General features: G+C 40.6%; 1 protein-coding gene across 9 annotated transcripts in view; it reads right to left on the bottom strand.

Moving 5' to 3' along the window:
* Positions 1 to 1,027: 1,027 nt before the first annotated feature.
* LOC131104023 (myelin transcription factor 1-like) overlaps positions 1,028 to 19,679 on the bottom strand; it is a 91,320-nt gene continuing 72,668 nt past the window's right edge. For 5 of the 9 annotated variants that reach the window (XM_058050700.1, XM_058050703.1, XM_058050702.1 and 2 more), the window contains 16 exons: positions 17,795 to 17,929; positions 16,385 to 16,475; positions 16,053 to 16,166; positions 14,682 to 14,893; positions 14,119 to 14,306; positions 12,746 to 13,003; positions 10,920 to 11,074; positions 10,691 to 10,753; positions 9,470 to 9,538; positions 9,133 to 9,195; positions 8,770 to 8,850; positions 8,061 to 8,282; positions 7,870 to 7,961; positions 6,230 to 6,333; positions 5,872 to 6,015; positions 1,029 to 5,747 (listed from right to left, as the gene is read on the bottom strand). In XM_058050700.1, coding sequence (XP_057906683.1) covers positions 5,604 to 5,747; positions 5,872 to 6,015; positions 6,230 to 6,333; positions 7,870 to 7,961; positions 8,061 to 8,282; positions 8,770 to 8,850; positions 9,133 to 9,195; positions 9,470 to 9,538; positions 10,691 to 10,753; positions 10,920 to 11,074; positions 12,746 to 13,003; positions 14,119 to 14,306; positions 14,682 to 14,893; positions 16,053 to 16,166; positions 16,385 to 16,475; positions 17,795 to 17,929 — 2,135 coding nt within the window. In that variant the 3' untranslated portion in view covers positions 1,029 to 5,603. Of the gene's footprint in view, positions 5,748 to 5,871; positions 6,016 to 6,229; positions 6,334 to 7,869; positions 7,962 to 8,060; positions 8,283 to 8,769; positions 8,851 to 9,132; positions 9,196 to 9,469; positions 9,539 to 10,690; positions 10,754 to 10,919; positions 11,075 to 12,745; positions 13,004 to 14,118; positions 14,307 to 14,681; positions 14,894 to 16,052; positions 16,167 to 16,384; positions 16,476 to 17,794; positions 17,930 to 19,679 lie in introns of all 9 variants that reach the window. The other 4 variants (XM_058050701.1, XM_058050705.1, XM_058050704.1 and 1 more) reach the window with 4 other exon arrangements.

The following is a 19,679-nucleotide window of genomic DNA, read 5'->3' as shown; positions in this document are numbered from 1 at the left end:
AAGGTTATAACATTAATTGGATCGATGTTGTCACCCATGAGTGGAAATGTGTATCTGTTGTGTGTCTTTTTCTATGAATAACATAATATTTTTTATATATAAATAATGAACTTTGAGTATGTAGAATTTGACTGATTGTCTGTGGCTGACCTCTGGGCTTGCTGGGATGTCCTTTGTTATGATAAATTGTCACTGTTTGGGTTTTTTTTTTTAGTTTATTTTCCAGCAGAGGTCAGTAGTGTTCAACATAAAAGCTGCATGGAAGTCCCCCATTTTGTTGAGGACAGTGTCCTTTGTCTTACTGCTTGATGGTCTGTGAACACCATGTTGTCATGGAAGAAGGCAGTTCATGTACACAAGGTGAGCCGGAGGATCCGATTGGCTGTCTATCAAGCCCAATTAAAGCCCTTACCAGTGCCAATTTCAATGCAATAACCACCAGACCTCATCTGCAGGAAAAGGGTTTCAAAAACCACAATGCCACAAAACTGCCGGTTGAGACTTTGCCAAAGAGCATCAAACATGGGACATTGAAAGGTGGAATAAAGTTTTGAGAAAAGCCAGATACCCGGACGCCTCCCTGGTGAGGTGTTCCGGGCATGCCCAGTCGGGAAAAGGCGTCCGCCCGGTGGAGCTGGAGGAGGTGGCCGGGGACTGGGAAGACTGGGCTTCTGCTGCCCCTGCGACCCGGACCCGGATAAGCGGAGGAAAATGGATGGATGGATGGATGGATGGAAAAGCCAGATGGCTTCCAACGTTTCCAACGCATGACAAGGAGATCCCTGTGAGCTTCATGTGGTGCAGGGGCGTCAAACAGCGTAAAGGGGATGACTATTTTTAACATCTACAGTAATGGTTGCTTATTGTTTTCAAACTGTTGTCATGGTGCGTATGAAACATACAAACAATGGTTTGTTATTGCACTTATCAAACGTTTTGTATCCATAATTGCATTCGATTTTTTTGATATTTCTGCTAAGATATACATTGTCACACTGACTTGCTGTCATTATCTGGTGGAGGCTTTAGGCCTCGTCTCCAAAACAAGTCCACTTCCATGTATGATTAACCTATAATATGTCCTTGCGCATGAAAACGTTTGTGTTTGGGCATGTGAGTCTGACGAACATTGTCTCTGTCCAGCACAGGACATTACCCCTCCCTTTGCGTATGTTGTTTACTACATTACAGCATGAAAAGTCAGACATTTTCTCGAGAAGTCGTCTAATGTTTCATCTAATTTGGAGAAAGTAGCAACTAAAAAACGAATGACAAAAGTCCAAAATGACCAAAAAACATATGCTTTCTTCAAATACCAACACAAGCACTCAAAAACCACTGATAGGACGGAGTAGTCCTTGTCTATGATACTTTATTTGCGTGTTTCATAGAGAACATTGAAAGGATTCATACGCCCACAATAACTGACATCACTTCTCTGGGTTAGAACACTGACACAGGAACAGGGGAACATGTACACGAGTACACAAACACACAGTCACAAATTCGGCCAAACTACAGCGTCTTACTTTCCAAAAAATAAAAAATAAAAGGCAATCATATTGTTGAGACAATAAAGAAAAAAAAAAAAAAGACCCGAGGACACACAGCCAAGGCCTGTCCCGCTTTACAAAAATGGTGCAGTAGCAAAGTAACAACCACATCTACAAAAGTAACAAAAAATACCATACAATCTATCATTGTGGAAGTGATTGTAAGTTTGGAAGTTTTGCACTTATTTTAAAAGGATATCAATATCAATGCCTAGAAAATCAGCAGTAAAAATAGCTCATCTCTGTAAAAATGCGCTAGCAGGACAAACCTTGGCTGTGGATGCATTTTCTTTTGTTTTTAAAACCATTTTCAAATAGTTTTCAATACAACAACTAGAACACTGTTTGCTCTTAATAGAAATATGTACAGAGACTTTCAAAATAATGCCCTGCACATTGATGCAGTATCTAGGGGGGCGGGGAGGGGGGGTATTTTTTTTCTTTATTTTTTTTTTCTTTCCCTTCACAGAGAATGTCCATGCAGTTTGGTACCTGAATCAACTGAATGAAATCACAGTTTCTTTGTTGCCTGTTTGTATCTCTTTAAGAAAAAGAGTCTTATTTATTTCCCCAAACTCATGTTATAGTAGTACTTCCTCTCCAGTCCAAACTGTTTTTGAAGCAGTGTAAACATAGCATCTGTTTTTTTTTTTTTTTTTTTTTTTTTTTTTTGAATGAGTGGCATGAGAAAGGCACACATGATATAAGACCACACAGCTTGAAACTACAGCGTTGGAGTTGGGATGCGGGGGGGTTTGGTGTCTTTTGGTTTTAGTCAGCTTGATGGAAATTGACACACATCAAACCGGGATTCAAACGTGTGCCCTTTTATTTCTTCTGGATTTTGGTGCGGGCTGGTTTTCCCTGAAAGTGACACAAATAATGTCAAATAAATTCCATATGGGAAATGCTGGGTCCCGACTGCGTTTTAATTTAATGTTTTTTTTTAATGACTTTTCCCACATTTACAACAATAAGAATAATGCAGCTCCTGACTCCCATCACTTGGCCATTTTATGTAAATAAGAAAACACAGTGTGGGCACAGAAGCATCACCCTTAGGCTACCGTTCCTAACTCATCTGACATATTTTTTTTGGAAAATGCTCCGCTTTTACGGCCTCTGTGATAATCATTTACATATCTCGCTAGACATTTTCATCAAGCAGTTTAAAAGGGGTCATGCCATATCAAATAAGTTAGAATATTCACAGTCTTGGATGGTGTTGTCGTGCATTTCAAAAGAGAAAGAAAGAGAGAGAGAATATGCTACTTTGTTAACCAAATGCTTTCCTGAGGAAAGGTTACACAAGACGTGGAGAAGGGGAGGGGGGGAGGGGGGGCATGGAAGGAGTACTCAAAAAACGCTTTTTGACATTCTTTGGAGTGATGGACATATATTTATGCAACACTTCCAAGAGAGATTGTGTAGACTGGCAAATCAATGTCCAACTCCCACACACAATTCAGCCGACCGCTGACCTGTTAGCTGCCAATCTGTATTTCTATTATTGTTTTTGTTTTTTTTTTTAGAAGGGGGGGCTTTTGTTTGACAGAACAGGCCACAAAATCAAGGAGGACTCTCCTTATGCTGGCATTTTCAATGTTTTTTAAAGAAAGTGCACATAAGAAGTTTCATAAGAAGCACACAGACAACATGCCTTGGACATTAGAATTACACACGGGGATCAAACTCGACACCACAGTAGCCACTCAAAAGGCAGGTTTTAACACTTAAAGTCTCCTAATTGAGTGAAGAGGACCAGCTGGTGTTGAGCAGTAACAATACAATATAACTGCACAATGTAGCCAAACACGATGTGCAGAACATTATTCAGAGCCATCATTTTTTTTCAGATTTTTTTAGTCTTTTTTAACTCTACTCACATGACACTTACAAATAAAGAGCCAAGCATCTCAGATTGATGTATTGGGATTTCTGCATTAAGGACAAAACAAATGAAATAAAACAGTGAATGTAGCATTTAACATTTGCCTACTTGCCTTCTGTTTTAAAGCCACAGTTGAGCAGGTCTTAGTGTAACTGCCTCCGATTGGTAACAGCCCTCGCATCCCTTCTAAGACTAGCGATGCTTTTGATAAGGAGTTAGAAGAGCAAGTCCACAATTACACTGGAAAAATATATGTATGTTTATATTCTTATATATAGTATCTTTAAAATCTATTTATACAGAATGAATATATAGTGTACTTATGGCCATCTTGGCAGAGAAATAAAGGCATCTGAAACAATCACCACTCTCTTGATGCTGTGGTCTTCCCGGGACCAGACATTGGAACATTGCAGAAATGCCAAGAATCAGGAAATAAAGAGAGTTTTTTTTTTCCTTTGTTTTTAGTGGCACTTTGTGCATCAAAAAATTAAATTTCTACAGTAAGGCTACAAGGGTGTGTGTTTTTGTCAAACGAAGCCATCCTACAGTTTGTGTATGCATGCATGTATATGTGTGTGTGTGTGTGTTTGTTTGAAAGCCAACTGAATAGTTAAGCCCCATAAATGTATCATTGGACTGGAAATAAAAATATACATACAAATGAAATACATTACAGAGGTTTGCTACACTATGCTTGGGGGAGGTCACTTTTTTGTTGAATTTCCTTGGTTTTTTTTTCTGCCACAGAGCAAACATGAGCTGGATTAAACAATACAAAGAACAAATGTAGCAACACAACAGTGATTGCTTTCAGTCTTTCCAATCAGCTGCTGGTAGAACTATGCATATTGGCCTAAGTAATCAAAACAATATCTGTGCTGATCTTCTTTATTTAAATATTAGCAGTGGATCTTTTAAGACTACTCAGACTCATCATCGTCACATCACGCACATAAATAACAAAATAAATATACAGCCATCAGTCAATTTCTTTCATATTAAATAAATAATAAATACACATTTTCTTACTTTTTTTTCAGTAGTGAGTTTTTAACCGTACCAGTCACAAAAAAAACAAAAAAAAAAACAAGCGCATTTGCAAAAAATATCCCCCAATTTTTTTTTTTATAAAACATTTGTTTTAAAAAGTACTCAAAAAGGAAAATACAATATAGAATCTCAACATATGAATTGTTTCCATATTAAATCAGTAAAGATGCATTTTTGTGTGTGTGTGTTACAAAGTCAATAAATAAATTGTTTCAAATAAATAAACCTCAATAACATAAATGTCAATAAGTTACAATTGAAATGTTCACAAATTTAAATAATTCATATATAACAATTATTGTACCACAAAACTATTCTTTGAAAGCAAGTGCAATTCCTATGTGGATATAAATACTATTGATATGACTAACTCAAGTGTGCACGCTATGACGAGGTGCATGTCTGTCAATAAACAAATTAAAAAAAAAAAGGTTTATCCGCTTGCGTTTTCAAAAACATGGAATCGGGATGAACACAACAACCCTCTGCTGGTCCTGGATGAGCTCGCCATTTTACACAAAAACATTGCGCCGTTGACTTTTGCAAAGCAAACACATTCCGTTTAGTGCATGCTTCATATTGCTGGGGTGTGTGTGTGTGTGTGTGTGTACGTGTGTGTGTGTGTGGTCGCAGGGTTGTTAAGAGCTGGTGAACACACACACGCACTAGCCACAGTGAATGCTACAGAACTAACGCTCAGCGTCTTCCTCTTTTTTTTTGTCCAAGTGTGTCATCCTCCAATAAGGTGAAAAAGGAAAAAAAAAAAATCATCCGGGCAACAGTGACATTGTCCTCAAACACGTCCCAGGACACACAGGAGACATGAGTAAACATACAGCATACCAAGCGCCTTAGTCGTCTTTATATCCACTTCTTTCTTCTTCATACATCCTCACTGATCCCAAGAAGCAGCATGATGGGGGGTTTTGGTCCGCGTCACTTTTTTCTTCTGACAGATTGCTCCCTGGGTTGTGTGTATTAAAATAACCTGAATTCCCTTTTTTTTGTTGTTTTTGAATTACATGTATTATATGTATTTCAACATCCCTGCGACTCTTGTCATGCTTTTTTTTTTTTTAGGACAGCTTTCACTCTTCTTTTGTGTTTCAGACTTTGATGCCCTTCACAGCTTTGTTGATACTCTCCAGTAGAGCCTTGTTCTCAGGGCTCTGGAAGCGGTCTTTGTTGGTGTACATGTCAGTCAAGGTGCTCACGTAGCTGTCGAAGTTCTGCTCCGTGATGGGCTCCTGCTGTGATGCAAACAACAACCAATCTCGACTGAGACCCAGAGAGGGAAAACTAGCGAGATGACGTAACAGCTAACTTCTCGAACCAAGAAAATCCATGCCCGGGAAAATGTGGACGAGAACTCACCAAGTGCGGCAGGCGTATGTTGGCCAAGCTGCGGATCAGGGCCCGACTGAGACCAGACAGCTCCATGAACAGAGCCTCGTTCTGCTCCTCGATCATCTTGTTCTCATGTTCGATGCTCTTCAGGTTCTTCTCCATTGAGGTGATCTGTAAAACAAACAGCATCATATCAGTTGGAATTCTTTACTTGGTCATATATTACTCATTGCTGTTGGATTGGAGTGTTTTATTGTATTGATATGAAGGGAAATATTATTATGAACTGTGTAGGTACAAATAAAAGCATCCATACACACACTTTTTTGATAAATACCTAGAAAACTAACCTAGAAACTCATAAAAAATAGACGCACGCACACACCTGAGTCTGCAGGTTGACCATGTCGGCTTCCATTTCGTTGTTGGACTCATTGAGGTCATTAATCTCTTTGTTGAGCTGCTTGATGTCCTCATCGCTGTCAAGAACTGAACATGAAAACGACATCCATCATGCATCCGCCTTCCATAGTTGGTTACATTTTTTTTTTGGTTAAAACAACACTTAAAGAAACATTAAGTAATAATGGTGGCCTGGCTGGTCCACCAATGTCATCACCACTTTAGCAATTCTAAGACTTCCATGGACGAATATTAAAGGTCTGTCCTGGTTTGGTATTTGGTATAATTGGCGTACCATCTTACTATATAGCTATATTACTATATAGCTAACTGTTGGTAGCTTTTCCGAGTAGTACGTACACATGGTAACATATGATAGCTAGTGGTGGTGTTGTTTTTTTGTTTTGAGTGAAACGATTCATTACAGTCATGTTTACTGCGTGATCTCATTTTTAATCTCTAACTTTACAGTTTCTGTATGTATATGGTGAAGTGGAAATTGATTGATTGTCATTGTATTTGGTAATGGTTTTATTTCATTTGAACATGCATCAGATTACAATTGAATGCATCACATAATCAGTTCACAGTTCCACATGTCCAAAAGGAGTAGGAAGAAGCAAAGCTTATTAAATCCTACCCCTCCATCTGGTACTTTTACAATCAGTAACTGTTACATTTGTTCACTTCCTGCTTTCCATAATATAGTTTAAGTTTTTTTTAATTTTATTATTATTATTTTTGTATTTTTATTGTATTTTTTAAATTGTATTATTATTATTTTTGTATTTTTATTTATTTTTTGTCACATACCAAAGTACAAGGTGATACGATCATACAATGACATAATGAGTACCATAGTAACTGTCAATATAGTGACTCATTTGGGCTTGTTTAGCATACGCTCCCGTTGTAGTTGGGAGGGCAAGGTGAGGATCGGAGAGGAGACGTGAAAATGGAGGCGCACGTGAGAGTTGTCAGTCCAATGACTGAAAAATGCAGTTGGTAAAGGCAGAATGATACGCCTTCATTGTAAGGAGTTTGTTTACCACTGAAGCAGCTCGAGTTTAGCCGCCACATCAAGCATGTAGCATCTCTTAAGCATCTCTTAACAGCACTATATATATATATATATATATATATTTTTTTTGTAACTTATACTTATATAGCACGTTACTGATTTCCACTTGAGCTGCACGGCGGTCTAGTGGTTAGCGCGCAGACCTCACAGCTAGGAGACCAGGGTTCAATTCCACCCTCGACCATCTCTGTGTGGAGTTTGCATGTTCTCCCCGTGCTTGCGTGGGTTTTCTCCGGGTACTCCGGTTTCCTCCCACATTCCAAAAACATGCTAGGTTAATTGGCGACTCCATAGGTATGAATGTGAGTGTGAATGGTTGTTTGTCTAAATGTGCCCTGTGATTGGCTGGCCACCAGTCCAGGGTGTACCCCGCCTCTCGCCCAAAGACAGCTGGGATAGGCTCCAGCACCCCTGTGACCATCGTGAGAATAAGCGGTAGAAAATGAATGAATGAATGAATGATTTCCACTTGACATGAGAATCGCTCTATAAAGAAAGTGTATTGTTTGTGTACATTCACAGTGTTTTTCAAGATGTCTTACCATCACTGGCTCTGAACTTGGCGCTGAGATAATCCTCTGTGGGAAACTTGGCCTTTTTCTTGGCATACAAAGCTCTGGGGCATCCTGAGAGGCTGCACATACATCATATGTTAAGTACTGTGGTGCTCCACACGTGTGTGAAGTGATTATATGCTCTTTATATATGTATAAAAAATATGTTTTCATATTACCTTCGATGTGTGAGGAAGCTGCCGTTAGCGTGTCCGGAACCGTCACAGCCTGGAGTCGGACATGTGGGTCCCTCTGTCTTGAAGGCTTTCCAATTGAAGGGTGTTCCATTAAGGAGACCCTCTTTCTGCCTTCGGGCTGCCAACGGGCACCCGTAGGCGCTACGGTGCGTGGCGTACTTGCCGCTAATGTGGCCCAGGCTGTCACAGCCCGGCACGGGACATCTGTATGGATTTAACAGGAGGAACAAGAAAGAAGAAGAGAGAAGTGGAGGAAGAGAGAAGAAGAAAAGAGGGCACGAAGGTTAGACAAAAGGAAGCCGTCGTTTGAGGTTACACACTCTCCTAGGGCGAAAATGCATTACTTAGATGAGTCATTTACATTATAGCATGCAAACAATAAGACTACTGGACAGATGAGCTACTCATCATCATGTTGACTTTACGGTTTTGTGTGCAAATGCAACATGAAGCTCATGTATTTCATACTGAATCTAGGCTACATTATTTGACTTTCACAGTCAGTATGTGCAGCTCAGTGTCTTTTCCCCCATGAGTCGGGGGGCCTGACTGATAACAGTCACGTGGACAGGTCCGCTACCTCTGGATATGATTCACAGTGACTTTTCCTCGCTCTCTCTTTATTGCATTTTTTACGTTTACCGTCAGTCTTGCTAAAAGCAGACATTAAGGCTTTCTGAGCGGTACGAACTTTAAAAGCTCCGAGTCCTCCTGGTTGTCCTTGGTAGGAGTTTTAATTCCACTTTTCTTGGCACGTGGGCACCCAGAGAGACTGAAAACAGAAAGTATGGAGTTGATAACATAAGGTTGAGAAAGGCGTGGTCACCAGAGAGAGAACAATTTCACAGAGGTTCTTCAACCAAATCACAAACCAATTTCACTCAAACGCCAAAAAATGGACGAAATCATGGAATTGTGGCAATGTGTGTGTGTGTGTGTCGTCTCTGTCTAATTCCACTATGAACTCTCACTGAGCCTCTCTGACTGACTGCGTGTGTGCGTGATCATGTCTGTGCACATGTTTGCGTGAGCCTTTTTTTTGTTTGTGTGTTACCTTCTATGGGAAGCGTAGTTTCCTGTGATATGACCCGAGCCGTCACATCCTGGGGTGGGACATCTTCAGAAAAAAAATACAACAACGTTAGACAAGAAAACAAGAGGAACTGCTTCAAATGCATCATGTACAATGTCATCCACACGTTTTTAGAGTTTGCTTTATTTAATGAGGCTTTATTTAATAATCAAAGTAAGCATAGTCCAAGCCCAGATACAGGAGAACCCCCAAATTGAGCAGAAGCAGCAGCAAGCAACAAAAGACAAGCAGAATCAAAAGCCGTGTGGCGTTGGGTGTACCAGTAACAATGCTGTGAGAAAGTGTAGCGCAGACATACTTGAGTTCAGGGGTGTGGGCCGCCATGAGGGACCGGAGACTCTTATCAGCAAGAGGACACCCAGATAGACTGAAGGGGGAGGAGAGCCAGTGAAGGACAGGCAGAAGAAGAGGATGAAGACAGAAGGAAGTGAGAGGAAAAAGACATGAGTGAAGGGGAATCAAGATCGCAAGGCATACCAAGGTCATTTAGGAAAAAAGAGGACAGTCTGCAAGAAGTAAATCACTGATGCATATCAATGTCTTTGCATCCTGGCGGTAACGCTGCATCAGGACCGAATAAAGCCACAACTACTTCGCAGAGCGGGAAGTGGCGGTGACAATTCACACCCAGGCGGGAATAATGCACATTGCATGTACTATTGTTAAGCATTAGACATAAATAATACTTAGTGTAAATAATTTGGGTCTTTTCATGCCAATGCGCACCATTTTCAGTCACAAATTGCATGCCAAGTGTGTTAGTTATGTGTAAACAGAACGCAAAAGTATTCAATAAATGACATGCATTATCATGACAACGTAGAGGCAAAATGCATATAAGTGTGAATTCCGCTTTATGTATTTAATACGGAGAAGTGATTCAGTCGTAAAACTAATTTGTATAATGTAACCACCCATTTTCTTTATGGTGCACTGGTCCATGGTTTGTTGTTTTTTGTTTGTTTTTTGGGTCTTCTGGGATAAATTGGTATGCACACATTCTGCCTAGCAACAAGGAGCCACTGTGATGGTCAGGAAGTGCAAAACACAATTTCTGTGTGGAGTTTGCATGTTCTCCAGGTACTCCGGTTTCCTCCCACATTCCAAAAACATGCTAGGTTAATTGGCGACTCCAAATTGTCCATAGGTATGAATGTGAGTGTGAATGGTTGTTTGTCTATATGTGCCCTGTGATTGGATGGCGACCTGTCGCCTAAAGTCAGCTGGGATAGGCTCCAGCACCCCGCCCCCACCATCCTAATGAGGATAAGCGGTATAGATAATGGATGGATGAATGTTTTGAGTTGTGTTCGTTATCTAAAAGTGTTTGTTTTTTGCACTTCCTGGCCACCATCTGCCATTTAGAATTCTAAGATTTTTTTCAAGATTTTTACCACTGCAGTTGAAATAGTAGAAATTCTGTAGTAGAAATTTGAAATACCTTATTATGGCAAATTTAAATGAACATATATAGTTTCTTGGGGCACGAGTAAAGTGTACACACTGCACTAATGTATACCTGCGATGGGATGCGTAGTTCCCGGTGATGTGGCCACTGCCATCACAGCCAGGTGTTGGGCATCTGCACAGAATTAACAGGCAAAGAAGAGACTTAAAAAAGTGTTGCCAACAGAATAGAAAACAGCATAACGTGGCAAAGTGTTGCCATTGTGCGTATGATAGTGTTTCTCCTTAAATGTAAACTTATTGACAATTGTGGTGATGCCCCAGTTTGGCTTGCTACTTACGATAGCAGCTCCTTCTTGGTGTCCTTGGGCTGGAATTTGACCTTGAAGCTTGGGGTGGTGACTTCTCCAGGGTACTTCCTGTCCTCCATACAGTCCTGCATCATGTCGCTGTCCTCTGGGTCAGATGACACGTATGACTGTCCGGCGTGATCCATCTGGAAAATGCGGACAAAGTGCATATTTTAAAATAGTTCCCCTCCAGATTATATTCTTGCATCCTAGCTAAGGGTTGTGTCAACAACTAAAATGACAACATGGCAACTTTTGGCAGAAGCAAGCTGTAATAGTAATAGTATTCTGTGTTTCATTCAGCTTTCATACTCTGTTAGATATTGTTTTGTATTGCTCGCAGTCACTTTCAACCACAACGAAGATTTGGGAGGAGGATTTGGGAAAATTATAAACCTGTGGGCCATATTTGCCCAGCCAAACATCACCCAAATAATGAAACCATTCAGTCAAACTAGAGGTGCTCATTCATGCAGTACTTCCACCGTTCTGCAGGGGGCAGCAGCGAGGTGTATTGTCACAATGAAGTAGTTGTCGATTGAGTAGAAAACAACTTTCATTTCAATCACCTCTCGAGAAAAAAAGGCACAAAATTAGAATAAAATATTTATAACTACAATGAACAAATTTCAAAAATAAAATGTATCTCTGCTTAATTTCTACTTCAATACACTCTTCTGCACTGTGCATATGCTAGCAACGCTGCCATCCATCCACCGAGACAAAAAGAGTGTGTGACTGACAAAAGGGCTCACTCCAATCATGCCGTTGTTCGATAGAACAAATACGCCAAGATGCTGAAACCAATGCACAGACTGAACTCTCTCGCTGTCTCATGTTTGGAAGCAGGAGACGAGGAAAACAAACTAATTTGTTGAAGCCGGCAAATTTATCAAGTTCATTTTCATTTGCTGTGTGATGAATTAATTCATTTATTATGGCCTCAGGCCTTGTGCCCCCGAGTCATTTTAGTTTTAATTTTGTGAGATCATTTGAGCCTCTGCATTTCATAGTATTTATTTATTTTTTGTAATTGCAATTAAGAGTATTTTGGTTTAAAAATATGACATCCATGTGTTGTGAAGGGTATTTCTTTAGTAAAAAAAATAAACAACCTTGCTTTTAACTTTGTAAAAGTGGGTATCCACTTAATAGCCATGGGAAAATGTGAGTCAAGATCAGTTGAGAAACCCTTTACTAAACATTTTACTTAAAATACTGGAGTGATGCAACTTATTTTGCTATATTTGTAAGTCATAAAAAAAGGTTACAAATGCCAAGTTAGCATAATGAGACAGCGCAACTGTTAGGCTCTTATGTTTGTGAAACTGTGGCCCTCTTTGAATATCCCTGGTCTAAAGTCATCTTAAAGTTGCATGCAAAAATCCCTTCTGTTAAAGTTAACAAATCGTTGGGAGTCCAGAGATTGAACTTGGATTCCTTTTTTCCAACAGAAGTTTTTTTTCCCTCATTGCAGAGTATTGTCATAAAAAAATAACATTCCAGGCTCTTTATATTTCTTTTGAAAAAGTTCAAAGGAGTAGGGATTAGCATACGGCAGGATGGTGCAATGCACCTGACACACCACCTCTGTTTCTCAGTGCCATGTTTTAACTGTGCCGTAACTTCCTCATTTCTGTGACATAAATGAATAATAGAAAGTGTAAAGTGCTACGGGAAATAAACAACCCGAATTTTTTTGTTCAACCGTCTTCAGGGAATTCATTATTTTGCAACAGCTCCTCTGTGATCACAACACAGGAAATACTGCTTGTTTTTTTTGTTTGTATTTTTTTGCACGACGGCAGCATACTGACCTCATCCATTTCCTCCTCCCTTTGGCGGTTGTGTTTGGTGAAATCCAGAGGCCCCTCCCACTCCTCCTGCTTGTAGTTCTGTAAGTTTGGTGATGTCATCCCGCTGCTTCCACTGTGATGCAGAGAGGAAGAGGAGGAAGAAGACGGGTCTGGGGACCGAACCCCTGGGCTGGTGCCAGACAGGCTGCCTTCACGTTTGATGGGCTTCTTCATACTCAGGTCCAGAGTACCATTCTCATCTACCTCTATATCCATTTCCTGCGGAGAAATGCATAATTTTAGAGTAAATATATCATTATTATGGTCCTATTGTCATCCAACAGTTTTTAGTCTTTGAACAGTAAAGAAGAAATTAACTTTTCAATATGCAAAATTAACTTTTCAACATTTGTGCACCCCTGCATTACAAGATATACTTTGTGAAGTAATACTTTCACTTTGTTTGAACAAGTGACTCCAACTTTGGGTCTCACTGTTCTTGAGCTGTGTTCTTTCGTGGTTCTTGGTGGTGAAAATGTGAAGTAAATTTTTTAAAGTATATAAGAGGAGAGAAATGGGAACAGTTCCCCAAAAATGTCCGTGGTTGATGATCTCATTGTTCCAGTGTTTCAATATTGGATTTGAGCTGGATCAGCCTCTTGATCCCACTTAATGTGCCCCATTGTACTACACGGCGAGGTCACATGACAATGAGGAAAAACACCCTGATCTGCTGTGTCTCTCTGGACATTCATTTTCTTACAATACATCCTCCTAAAACCATGTCAGGAAATTGAAAAATGATAAAGCAGTCATTCTCCCCCTCCTGTGAAGGAAAAATGGCTTTTAAGAATCACAATATGGGCCAAAGTGGTGTTCCAATTACGCCTCCTGGTCCCTCAGAGAGGAAAAGAACATTACAGAGTATTGGCAGAGTGGAGATGGTAAACAGAAGAGAGAATAAAAAGGGAAAAATTAAGGGAAAAAAAGTGTGGCAGATCTGTCCTACAGATTATTTAATAAAAAAAAAAGGCTTCCTGGTGGTGGAGAAGTAATCCATGGAACTGGCTGTGCACCAAATTCAATAACAACATGAAAAGTGTGTGGGATGTAAGGATGAAAGAGAGCGGGATAGGTGATGCAAGTGCATCTCAACCGCAGCCTGTTGCTGTGAGTCAGTGCCTGATTCCGTGATACACAAATGGTGGGAGGGCAGAAATATGAAGAGGAGACTGTTGTGCCCCTTGCTATGCCTTGTGCTACAATGCATTCATCATTTCTGAGCGTTAAGTTGGAGATCAAAGGAGTCATTGTTACAATGATGACATGAGTTGCTCATATTGGTTTATTTTTGGATTCTTGACTTAAATGAGTGGAAACGCTCGTGAACATACCTTCGTTTGCAGTTTGGTGCTAAGGTTCTCGGGCTTCTCCCAGCACCGTGTAGACAGGTTGAGGATAGCGGTAGCAGCCATGTGGGCGGCCTCGGCATCATGGGAGTAGTCATAGGCCATGGAGGAGGGCTTGCCGTAACCATGGAGGCTGAGGGTGGGCGATGATGACCTGGGGAATGACGGCTTAGCTGCAAGCAATAAGTCGGAAAGTCAGAGGAAAGCAGTGGGACCTCGAATTTCATCATTAATAAGTTCAAAAAATTTGAAAATAATGCAAAAATAATTCTAATTGAAACATGGATGGAAATTATTGCTGATGCAGACTTCCTGAACATTCCGGTGAGATGGAATTTAATAATGTTTCTCACCTATATCAAATTGCTTGCACTTGCACCTTTCTTTGGCCCCATGGTGGGTTATTTAGCAGTCACAAAACCCGACTGTATCTTATTTAAATATCTTAACTTTTTTTCTTAAACATTGAAAAACTTTAGGCGGATCTTATTTGTTATCCGTGTTGGTGTTGTTCATGTTATGACCGTGAAAAGTACATCCTCTCTTACTTTTGAAGGCTTTGGGTGAGGTTTCGCTGGAAGGCATCTTCGGCGCAAGCATGCGCTTCCCGAACACTTGAGCGTCAAAGCTTGCATAATCAAAAGACACCTTGGAATACTTCTCCAGCTCCTTGGCCAGATTGGCACGGGGTGTTGTTGGTGCCACGTTAGGCTTGTAGCCATACTGGGGCACCTCCAGCTGTTTCACGAAGCACATGGGCCTGCGAGGATGACAGCGAGCGTGTGTCAGGGTGAACATAAACGTCAGAACAGACGAGGAGATGAAGTTAAAGTGCCACACAATCAGTACATAGAATAAACAAATGATTAAATGAATAACAGCACAAGAGATGGAAATATAGAGTGACAGTAAAAGAGTAAAGATAGGGGCAACAGTGTACTTAGCAGGAGTGCTGCAGGATTAAAAGCTCTCTTATCAGCAGAGGGCACATTTGCATGTTGTACAGCATGGAATTTATGAGCTTTAAGCCCTCTCGTTTTCCTAAAGAGCCAGCGCTTTTGTCAGACCTGCTGGCGTAAATCCACTGATAGAGCAGAAAGAAGCGGAAGGGTAAGGAGAAAGGGAGATGAGGAAAGAAAAGGAGGAGGTGGTCGGGGGAAGTGGGAGGGACGCACTGTGGGGGTGGGGGTCACCTTCCTCATGTTTTTTTTTTTTCTTTCCCCCCCTTTGGCCAAGCCCCCCTTTGCCTCTTCATCTCCATTCCATAATCAGTCTGTGGTCTGGCATCACATGCTAATTAACAAAGATGACAAAATGCTTTTTACGTGTAAAATGTTTCATAACATATTTATCCCTTTTATTTATTTAACATGGGATCCATAAGAACGTGGATTCTTCAGTTCCACGTATACTCTCTTCACACCAAAGGAAGACGAGACTTTAATGTGACCCCAACAATGCCCCCTTTAGCTTGAATAATTAGCGTCGTTGCTGTATTATTAATTAAAATACCAACGAGGAAGTGCACAGACTTAGCATAATACAGATGTCTCATTTGTGCTAATTATCATTCTTTGGGCCATAATGAGGGTGCCTGGCCAGCTGGGGAGATTAATGGCGAGAAAGAGACGTGCATGTTAACAGACTGACGCTAATGATTAGACCACCATAGTGGATGCTTCAAGAGTTTCTTGCATTCAACAATCCACAAGCTAGCTACGGAGCTTTTAAGAATCACAACAACCAACCTCATGATTGTTGTTGTCTTTCCAAAAAATAATAACGCATAATTTTAACATTGAGAGAAACTTATTTTGTAAGATGCAGTGTAAATCAATGTAGTTCAACATCGTCATAAAGGTCTTGTACAATAAGATTAAGTGTACCATTTACTTGAAAATAAACTATAAACCACACACCTCAGCACTCTGTCATTGGGACTGCCTTTGAGGAGGTCGCTGCCAGGTTGAGAGAGCTGCTTGTCATGGTTCTTGGACAGCTTCTCCGCCGCCGCAATGGGACATCCCGAAAGACTTGAGAAGTTGGGAGGAGCAGAAAGAAGAAAGAGGCATATTTAGGGAGAGTCTGCTGACCGTGGAAATGTGCAGCACACTGATGTGGACTGACACAACTGCTGTTCTGCATACATAAATATATGAGCTTGCAAATATCAGAAAAGCAGAAAAAAATGGCCCGTGTGGAACCAAAACAGACACACACACACACAAATTGTGTTGTTATGTATGCATACCTGCGGTGTGTGTTACGGTTGCTGTTAACATGGCCCTGACCGGTGCAGCCAGGAGTTGGACACTTCAGCACATTCTCATGCATGGCCAGAACTGAGGAGATATAAGCACACATGCACAATGAAACATGAAAAGGCTTCCTTTTTAGGGCTGCACGGTGGACTAGTGGTTAGCATTTTGGCCACACAGTCAGCAGACTTGCAAGATCTGTGTTCAAATCTCCATTTGGGCATCTCTGTGTGGAGTTTGCATGTTCTTTGTATGTGTGCGTGTTTTCTCTGCGTACTCATCCCAAATTCCAAAAACATGCTAGGTTAATTAGACACTCCAAATTGTCCATAGGTATGAATGTGAGTGTGAATGGTTGTTTGTCTATATGTGCCCTGTGATTGGCTGGCGACCAGTCCAGGGTGTACTCTTTCCTCTTGCTCAAGTCAGCTGGAGTGTCCAGCATATCTTGCGACCCAAGTTAGGACAGCATACATAATGGATGGATGGACATTTCCCCATATTTTAATTCCCCCACCTCTCCAGATGATAATAATCTGATAATATAGGGTAATAAGAAGCACATTTCACAATTGTAGTGGGAACAGAGGGGCAAAAAAAATGCTCTAATGACTTTCTGAACTGATTTCCAGTAAGTGTAAAAATGTAACACAAGCTATTACATGAGAAGGTTAGAAATCTACCACTATCTCGCAATAATGCTGAGCTTTTGTATTGCAGGTATACCTATGATTTAGTTTTCAAATACAGTATTATATTATATTATACAGTAACTATAGGATGGTGATTTTTAATGAGGAGCAGAGACAACATACAGTCAAACCTAAATTTTCAAATAATTTGGTTTTCATAAAATTGTTTGTAAAATTTTCATACAATATTTCACGTAAAAAATAGTCTATTTGCCCTGAACTTTAGCACAAAATCGAGTGCCAAAAGAAAGGGCCCTATGACTCATGACTGCTAAATGACCCACCTTAGGGACAAAAGGGACAATAAGTTCCATCTATTCATGATTTATAATTATTTTGAATTGTTCTCTGCAAGTCAAACCAATGCTGGAGAAGTGTAAAATTTTCATACAATATTTCACATAAAAAATAGTCTATTTGCCCTGAACTTTATCACAAAATCGAGTGCCAAAAAAAAGGGCCCGACTCATGACTGCTAAATGACCCACCTTAGGGACAAAAATGGACAATAAGTCCCATTTATTCATCATTTATAATTATTTTGAATTGTTCTCTGCAAGTCAAACCAATGCTGGAGAAGTAAACCTGCCTGGGACAGCCCACTTGGAAATAAATACACTTCGGTGTCAACATTGGGAAAAGTGTCTTTCAATCACGTAAGACAACTGTTCCCAGTTCTGTATATTTCACTCCATGTTGAAGAAAACTCACTTTCAGGGGGGATCCTGTCCTTGTGAGGACAGCCTGACAGGCTACGGTGGTGGGGGTAAAGGCCGGTCACATGACCTGTCCCGTCACACCCTGGGGTGGGACACTTGATCTCTCTCTTCTCTGGCCTACTACTCTCTAGATAGATGATGGGAGGTCGGAGTGACAGGGAAAAGGGAAGGCGAGATGGGAGGAGGAAGGAGGATGGAAAGAGAAAGGAGGACAAAAGCAAGTGGTTAATGCCATCAGACAGTCTGCTTGACTGAGCATGAAATCTAGACATATTTAGTATTTGGACTGCAAAGGCACCATGTGTAAAGGCATCGGTTACTCTTGTCTAATACGGCTGTGTTAAAAGAAAATGCGACATTTGACTGTCTTTAATAGCATAATAGTGATATGTGTTTGAAATATTATGGATTTATTTGTATGGTTTGATCATTTCCACCTACTGTAGTTCTTATTATGCGAATACACTCATTGTATTACGTAGTTACTCACACTGAGAGATGCTTATAATATCTTTCACCTCCCATATTGCTCAATACATTATTAAAATATTAGACACAGCATTAGGTGTGCTGCAGTATCATTGTACACAACTCTAAACCAATTCATATACATATTAATGATAATAAAATAATAATTTTCTCACAGTGTGAACTAAAAGTGAGCATTATTATGTTAAGGTATATTTATAGTGCATGTATGTGTTATGATTCATGGCTTGTACAGAATTTTCTGCATCTAATAGGAGAAAGCGTACCTAATAATATGCACGGTGAGAGAGTAGCAGTCTCTCCACAAAATATTACACAATGTTGTTGGAGCTAAAAAAAAGCGCACCATCATTTGGCGCCGTAGAGAGGAGAAAAAAAGCAGCAAGAAGGTGGTGCAATGCTCGATTGGCCTTCAAATTGAATGTTAATGAGACATGCATCTCCTAATTAAGGTTGAGCAAGAACAAGAACGTCACCACAGGAGGGAGGGGAGGCCAAGGAGAGGGCATCACGAGCAGGCATGTAATCACACTACTGCTGATAGTGCGAGGAGCATGACAAGCAGGCAACATGCCAATGGAGAAACACGTAAACAAACAATCATACTTTCTCTCTTGCTCAAATGTGGCTGCCTCGCTTGTACTCCCTCCTACTGACTCCTTTCTTGTTTTCTTTTCTTTTTATAGTAGAGCAGGGTTGATCGTTGTGATTCATGGCGGCTCTTCTAGGTCAGTCGGCTTATGACACACTGTTTTAATGGTGTACATGAATCCCGGTTTTGAATATAAAATACCTTTGCATTTAATAATCTAATAGTGTCTACTCAAGTATGTAGCAGTTGGAAAAGTGTGAAAAAGTATATATCATGAAAGACACTGAAATAATTTTTTTTACACCATAGTTCCTATCAAAATACAAATCATAATTTCTTTATTGGGCGGCACGGCGGTCGAGTGGTTAGCGCGCAGTCCTCACAGCTAGGAGACCAGGGTTCAATTCCACCCTCGGCCATCTCTGTGTGGAATTTGTATGTTCTCCCCGTGCATGCGTGGGTTTCACGTTCCTAAAACATGCTAGGTTAATTGTCGACTCCAAATTGTCCATAGGTATGAATGTGAGTGTGAATGGTTGTTTGTCTATATGTGCCCTGTGATTGGCTGGCCATCTTTGTGTGGAGTTTGCATGTTCTCCCCGTGCATGCGTGGGTTTTCTCCGGGTACTCCGGTTTCCTCCCACATTCCGAAAAAACATGCTAGGTTAATTGGAGACTCCAAATTGTCCATATTTTTTTACTTATACTTATATAGCACATTAGTGATTTCCACTTGAGCTGCACGGCGGTCGCGTGGTTAGCGCGCAGACCTCACAGCTAGGAGACCAGAGTTCAA

The sequence above is a fragment of the Doryrhamphus excisus genome, chromosome 16 (assembly GCF_030265055.1).
Source record: "Doryrhamphus excisus isolate RoL2022-K1 chromosome 16, RoL_Dexc_1.0, whole genome shotgun sequence".
NCBI classification, from domain to species: Eukaryota; Metazoa; Chordata; class Actinopteri; order Syngnathiformes; family Syngnathidae; genus Doryrhamphus; species Doryrhamphus excisus.
The sequence above is the reverse complement of the archived record's forward strand: the minus strand, read 5'-3'. Positions and strand labels throughout refer to the sequence as shown.